We start from the raw sequence: 7,831 nt of genomic DNA, 5'->3' as shown, positions 1-7,831 counted from the left end.
GACTACGGCCAAGCGCTTATTTTTAGCCGTTTTTTCTTATTTGTCGCTTTCTCTTTGAAATAAAAAATATATTTTATTTTTCCCATTGTATTTAGATAGGTTTTGGATTGATTAAAATATGTTTAAAGCATTAATTTGATAATGAATTTCTATGCGTTACCGCTGCATTTTTGGCCGGAAGGAGTAGGTACCTAAATAAAAATAGGCCTTGGAATTTCTCAAATTCCCCATTTTTTATTATAAAAACAAAAAAAAACTGTACATTTCAAGAGGATAACGCGTCCATTATTTTTTTCTGAAATACGGTAGGTATTTTTCGGTGACAAAAAGATGGCAATACTGCCCGGCTTTGACAATGTTTTGACACTTCTCGAAATATTGTTTGCGATTGATATGAGTCAATTATCTTTACGTACCTAGGTATATTACCTTATGTCAATATTATCAATGATCGCGTTGTGGGGCGCAGTAACCATGCAGTAACTGTTGAACGAGTCTACTTAACTGATGTAAATAATTATAATACATAATGGCTAATCTTCGAAGTCAAATCTGGAAATATTTTACGAAAGCTCAAGATGGAAACTGTGCGAGATGCACTATTTGTCTGAACGTTTTGAGCTGTAAACTGAGTTCTAGTAATTTAAGGCGACATATGAAGTCTAGACACAAATCAATCTTTGTTGAACCATTTTATCACAGAAGACGCCAACGATTCGGTAGTAAGTTCTTATATTTGTATACATAATACCTACCTACCATTATTTACTTATGAACCTATTTTCACTAAAGCCTAATCCAGACGATATATGCTCTCAGACACCAACACAAATTTTGTCATTAACACCGAACCGATCGAATGTGTGACCCATTATAAATATTTAGGTACATGGGTCAATGAGAAATGGGACCAGTCTCAGGAAATAAAAACTAGAATTGAGATCGCAAAGAGTGCCTTTCTCAAAATGAGACGCCTCCTTAGCAATCGAGACCTTAACCTAGGTCTGAGACTGCGTATGGTGCGTTGTTACGTTCTCTCAATTCTTTTCTATGGTGTACCCATAAACCGGGAAACTACAGTACCTCGGCCACAATATGAGAGGACAAAAGTACAGCATTCCCCAACTTGTCATTCAAGGAAAGATCAATGGTAAGCGTAGCAGAGGATGGGGCCGCATTTCGTGGCTTAAGAACTTCCGTGAATGGTACGAGTGCAGCTGAACTGTTCTGGGTAGCAAGCGACAAATCCAAGATCGCCTTGATGGTGGCCGACCTCCGTTAGGGGATGACACAATAAGAAGGATATGCTCGCAAAAAAATTATGGAACTTTTGCTGTTCCACAAATGCAACATGCACACTTATCTGTTTGGAAATGAATGCATGTCCAAATCTGCAGACATTATTATCAAACTAAACTTATTTTAAACAATTCTCATTGTACAAATTTGTACTATGAGGTCATGCTTATTTGAATTAATTTTAACAGTTTCTATGTCTGCATATGTTAAAATAATTTGCAATATTGCATCCATAGATAATATTTTTAACAGGAGCCAACCAGGCGACCATAGATAATAGACGTAAACAGCATATAATTTTTAATAGAAAATCCACAGAGAAAACCACTAAAAACAAAAAAGTCTAGACCTGCACATAATTGAAAAAATGTTTACTGACTAGTGTGGTTCATGATGTAGCACGATACCCGTGAGGTGACCTCATTGTTCTGGCGATTTCGGAAGATTTTGCTAACTGACAATCTTCGTTTCGACAATGTCAAAAATGTCCTACGGGATTGGAGTATCACTCTGATAACATTTTAAATACCAAGAAAAACGACATTACACGAATTTTTCCTGTGGCGGCAACTTACTGTAACAGCACATAACATGATGATAATGTATTTGTGTATTTGAAGCATTAGGGTCAAAAACGTATCTCAATTTTTAGCAATTTTGAGTTACATACAATAGCGGCCTTAAGCCTGACAACGGGGTAGGTCAATTTTGAATATATTATTTTAATTTGCCTTTTCGTTGTATACCTAAAAGACGTATTGCAAATTAGCTTTTTATACATTATAGAAGAAGTACTAGAAATTTTTATATGTAGGTTACTTACCCTTAAAAAAATTTCCATTTTTCACGTTGTCAACTCATCGTTAACCGAAATTGCACTCAACTCGTTATAATTTTTTGTAAATTAGGTCAAAAACCAAACTTTGTGTGTCTATTTATACACCTAATAATTGTTGTACTTAATATTATTTAAGAACATAAGATTAAAACAATCAAACACATTTAATAAAAACTCCGTTATAATACCTAGTGTTATGGAATGGCGGAATCATTTATATATAAACACTTTTTATATTTCCACTGAACTTATTAGAAGGTAACTTTATGATTAATATAGCAGATTACATTTTAATCGGTAACTTGTATACAATGGTTTAATACAGAAAATGCAGTCAATGGGTTTTACTCAAAGGTTGGATTTAAACTGAACTACAATTAATAACATATGAAACTTTCAGACAACAATAGTCAGTTTGAAATAATAAGCGACAACAAATAAGAATAAAAAGGTTTGCCGCACAAATGAGACCTTGAAACCACAGAACAAAACTCTTGAAACATTTAAAGAAAAATTTATATCATTCTGTTTCATTTTACATATTGAAAATAGTATAGCTGTCTCGTTTTCAGCAATGACCAAAATTTAGTGTATGCAAGCGATAAAACAATATGAAAAAAAAGGCGTGTTTTGTGCTTTCTTTCCGTCTCACATATGGGAAATGAGAGAGAAAGAAATATTATAAAGAAATATGAATCTTGGCGTTCATGAAATTGACCGAGAAACGCTTGCGAGAGTTGAGATACGTGTGTGTGTATGGTGGTTAGATACATGTACATATAAATTAGCGTGCGTCACGTTACAATCGCTCGCCAAAACGGAAAGAGGCGTAGGATAATAATATATAGGAGATAATTGACATTGTATAATGTATATAGATTGTAAGATATTTATTTTTGGGAGGTCATTGACTATTTGACCCAAGCAGCCAGCCGCCCATGGTTACATATGGACATAAATTAATAATATAATACGTTTAGTGATAAAAAGTCTTCACAATATATTAGTTCAATACATATCTCCTGAAAATACTTTCCGAATAATGTTAGTGGAATATAAATTTAATTGTATATGGGTCTCCTGTAAAATAGAATAAAATGAAAGATGTTTCTTTGACCCTAAAGGGCTGCTTTGTTACAAATGCTATGATGGATCAATAATATATTCTTTGATTATAATAGGCTTAATGTCTTCCTGCATAATATGTCTATTACCATGTGAAATTTTTCATGCTGTGGAAAAAAATAGATGGATAAATAAAATAAAAATTGCACTTGTTATTCCTCTAAAAGCAATAGTAAAATTTCATAATTGTTTTTTGTATGGTATCATAATTTTACCCCTTGAGATTTGCAGAATCAAGCTATTATTTTCATTTTTCCTTTATCTGACTAAGCAACCATGATATTATCATTTTCAGACATTGGTGAAAAAACAATCAAAGAAGAAAATAATGACCAAAGTAACACATATACTGAAAGTGCTATCTCAAAAAATAATCATAAAATGCCATCTACATCGCCAGTTCTGGGAGACCAAAGGTACAGTGTGCTATATATTTAGCGAATGTTTATTTACCAGAAAAAAATAACAGGTTCCGTTCACAAATTCCAGTATATTATGTTGATCCCAGCGATGGTAACTGAAAGCGATCAATATTGAAAATACTGATACACTTTGCGGTAACTTCTAGAACATTATTGTAATTGTATGCCACCTCGAAGTGGATGGGATGTTCAAGCTTTCTATAAGAGTTAATCTGTATATTATAGCATCACACAATCTCAAGTATTTTTGAAAACCCTTCCCACATCCTCATGTTTCGTTACAAAATATTTTATTCCCATGAAAAAAATATGTTACATTTTGAACATTTTTGGGGGGGGGACCACCACCGTTAAGAATATTTTTGTAAAAATGATTGATCTCAGTGTAATGTAATATTCCTGCAGAATTTTCAAGAATAAATGAGGCTACATATTATTGGTTTGTTGTTCTTTGTCACAAATCATCGCATAGCAGATCCTCTTTCCCAATTGAGGTTTGACATCATTGCATGATACCTAATTCTAATATACATTTTTTTAGGGGCCATAACATAGAAGATACTTTGGAGGCAAATAATAGTAATATTGTGATTGAAGAAATCATACAATCAGATGATGCAGATTATGAAATTCCAGAAGAGGACCTAGAGAACACACATCATGGTGATGCGGATTCTGAGTCTGAGAATACAAATAATGACAATGAAGAAGAAGAAGAAGAAGAAGGTGACATACAGCCGTTGAGTAAACTGAAAACTAATGACCTGCTTACGTCAGCACAACACAGGACTGCGGCTAGAAATCTCCTGCATGTTTTAACACATAAACGATTACGAAAAGAGAATGAAGAATTGAAAAAGGTGAATAAGGACACTCAAAAAAATAATTCTGCTTTTCCTGTGTTGGACGACTTCGATCATCTGGATTTATTTTTCTTGACCATGTCAAAGATGACAAAGAAACTGTCAATGGTGGAACAGTCTAATGTCAAAATTTTGGTGAGCGGAGTAGTTCTCAAAGCAGAGTTGAGATATGAAACGAGTTTACAAAATAATGCCAGAATACAAATAGTCGATGCATCGTATAATCAAAATTAAACCAGGCCAACCCTACTAGAAATGACTGATTTAAACAGTTAATTGTCATTATTTTTTATCTTTAAGTTATTACATCATCGATGAAGAAGCAACATTAGTTGTAGCTCGGAAAAATGTTACGGTTGCCTCATGAGAGTTTCAAAATTTGACCTGCCTTTTTTTCAAGCCAACTAGACTTCGGAATTTTACAAACCCGCTAAACATCATTTACTGCTGGGTATGATCTGGGAATATTCAAGATGACTGGTGAGCAAGAGGGATACTTGGAGGCATCACGTGGTGTCCATATGCTATGACTAAGGAGCGGACATGATCAATAAAAATATCTTTATGTTACTTTAAAAGAGAAATCGTATTAATGTTGTTATATCTTATTTATAATTTTACAAACCATCATAACTTCCAGATACACGAGGGTGGTTTTAATAATTTGATAAAAGAGACAAGTACATAAAATATGTATTTTTTCAACGTAGTCCCCTTTTAAGGCTTAATTCTGCAAAAAGTATCAATGACATCTTGATTCGACGAAAATTGCTTTCATCACAATACCATTGAGTTTGTCAACGATTTCCACTCTGATGGCCTCAATCGAGCCTCTGGAACACGATTTATTTTCACTGTTAGTATGGTCATGCGAGATTGAATGCTTCACATAGCCGTCTGACATTAACTACGCATCTGGTGAAATAGCGCCTGTACATGTGCATGGATTTACTTGCACCAATAGTGTGTATTTTAAATTATTTCGATCATAACTGTTTACACATAAAAGTGCTGACTGTCTCTCCAATATCATTCTTTAAGTGTAAGCGAAACGCATGTTGTCATTGTATGGTGTTATTTGCAAGGTTCGTAGATAAGTGGATAACGTAAAAATGTTCTGTTACGGCATATTATTTCTTTCGGCAGGTTTACCACTATCATTTCTACTGCGCATGCGTACCGCTATGCAAGTACCAATTATTGCATGAAAATTCAGAAGCTTCTGAACTTTTTTGATCCATGAATGCAATCTTGCAACTTGCATGATAATACGTGTTTATACGTGCATTTTCTTGTTATGGCCGCGGTTATAGGTGCTTTCAGCAGTAAATCTATGGATGTGTAAACAGCAGTGGCAAAGGGTGGAGGTAGGCTGTTAACTCATTTAGTGCTAACACCACGACTGGCGCGTTTGGAGTCATTGGCCATTAGATATAATTAACGTGTTATTTGCATGTGGTAATTAAAAGGTTAGCAGTGATTGTGGATCCGCCATAAATAGTACACACTAAACTTTGTCAGTCATACGTATTTGTTTTCCTTTAAATTAGACTACAATTTACAGATGGTGTTGGTTAGTTTATAAAAATCAATTAAACCCTGCGAAAACTAAGCCATAACAGATAACAGTCAAAAAAATCTCGATCATCTATAAAATATCTAAAATTATGCAGTTAAATCATACATAACTTCGAATTTTTTATAGATAGAATAATACGAGGGTGGGTCAATAAGTCCTTAGAAAAGCCGACAGGTGGCGCGACTAGTACTGTAAGCGGTTTGTTTTCATGCAGCGGCACTACCGATTCAGTATGCTGCGAAGTTTCAATCAGATTGGTCAGGTTGTTGTGTGTTTCTCGTACATTTAAAAAAAAAATTTGCTTGTGGAAAATGGAAAAATGGAAAAATGGAAAATGGAGAAAATTGAGTTTAGAGCTGTTATTAAACATTTTAATATAAAAGGGTTAACAGCAAAGGAAATAAAAAATGAGTTGGATTTAGTTCACGGCATATCTGCTCCTTCACTTGCAACTATTTATAACTGGTTAAATGAATTTAAACGTGGTCGTACATCAACAAAGGATGAACCACGCTCAGGACGTCCTGTAGAGGTGACTACACCAGAAATGATCAATAAAATCCACGATATGGTGTTAAGTGACCGAAGATTAAAGTTGAGTGAGATAATTGAGGTTACAGGGATCTCAAAAGGTAGCGTCATTTCTATTTTACATGACAAATTGGGCATGAAAAAAATTTCTGCAAGATGGGTGCCGCGTTTGCTCACAGTCGACAATAAACGCAATAGGGTGGTGGCCTCTAAAGCCCTGTTGTCGCTCATGCAACGCAATCCGGATGAATTTTTTCGTCGCTTTGTGACTGTAGATGAAACATGGATACACCACTATACTCCCGAGACGAAAGAACAGTCAAAGCAGTGGATTGCGAAAGGCGAACCATGTCCAAAGAAGGCGAAACCCGTAAAATCAGCTGGTAAGGTTATGGCTACTGTATTTTGGGATGCACGTGGAATTATTTTTGTTGACTATTTGGAAAAAGGAAAAACAATAACAGGGGATTATTATGCATCTTTATTGGACCAGCTAAAAAACAAAATTGAAGAAAAACGGCCTCATTTAAACAGGAAAAAAATCCTCTTTCATCAGAACAATGCCCGTGTTCACACATGTTTACGATCAATGGCTAAAATTGAAGAATTGAAGTTCGAATTGGTCGACCACCCACCGTATTCGCCAGATTTAGCCCCCCCCCCCAGTGACTTTTTCCTTTTCCCAAACTTAAAATAATGGCTAAGTGGACAACGTTTTTTTTCAAATGAAGAAGTCATCGATCGGACAAATGCTTATTTTGAGGACCTTCCGAAAACTTATTTTTCTGACGGTTTAAAAAAAATTGAGAAACGTCTAACCAAGTGTATTGAGCTCCAAGGAGATTATGTTGAGAAATAAAAAAAAAATACAAAAATAAAAACTGTTTTAATGCTTTTTTCTAAGGAATTATTGACCCACCCTCGTATATAGAAATAATCAATAATAATAAAGAAAGATAGAATAATCTATTATAGTTTGGTTTAAGCAAGGTCGAATTTAAAAAAATGAACCAATAATAATATGTGCACCTAATATGTATTTTTAATCCAACGAAAACAAATAAGTATGAATGAAAAAGTGTGCACAATTTTATCGTATCGCCCAAAGTATACCAAAACTATTATGGTTTGGTTTAGGCAGGGTTTAATTGATTTTTAAAAACTAACCAACACC

The 7,831-nt window shown here is 34.4% G+C and overlaps 1 protein-coding gene across 2 annotated transcripts; it reads left to right on the top strand.

Moving 5' to 3' along the window:
• The first annotated feature begins 365 nt into the window (after positions 1–365).
• On the top strand, positions 366–7,504 carry LOC147075735 (uncharacterized). 2 transcript variants are annotated; one of them, XM_085942048.1, is made up of 3 exons: positions 366–719; positions 3,558–3,678; positions 4,226–7,504. In XM_085942048.1, exons 1-3 carry the CDS (start codon positions 530–532, stop codon positions 4,779–4,781), a joined length of 867 nt encoding a protein of 288 aa, XP_085798174.1. In that variant the 5' UTR covers positions 366–529; the 3' UTR covers positions 4,782–7,504. The 2 variants fall into 2 exon arrangements, with proteins under 2 accessions (XP_085798174.1, XP_085798173.1); XM_085942047.1 differs by having other exon boundaries at positions 366–722.
• The last annotated feature ends 327 nt before the right edge of the window (positions 7,505–7,831 follow it).

The sequence above is a fragment of the Rhyacophila brunnea genome, unplaced genomic scaffold (genome assembly GCF_057557595.1).
Source record: "Rhyacophila brunnea isolate RB1 unplaced genomic scaffold, BYU_Rbru_1.0 scaffold_14, whole genome shotgun sequence".
Taxonomy (NCBI): domain Eukaryota; kingdom Metazoa; phylum Arthropoda; class Insecta; order Trichoptera; family Rhyacophilidae; genus Rhyacophila; species Rhyacophila brunnea.
This window is presented reverse-complemented; position numbering and strand designations above follow the sequence as displayed.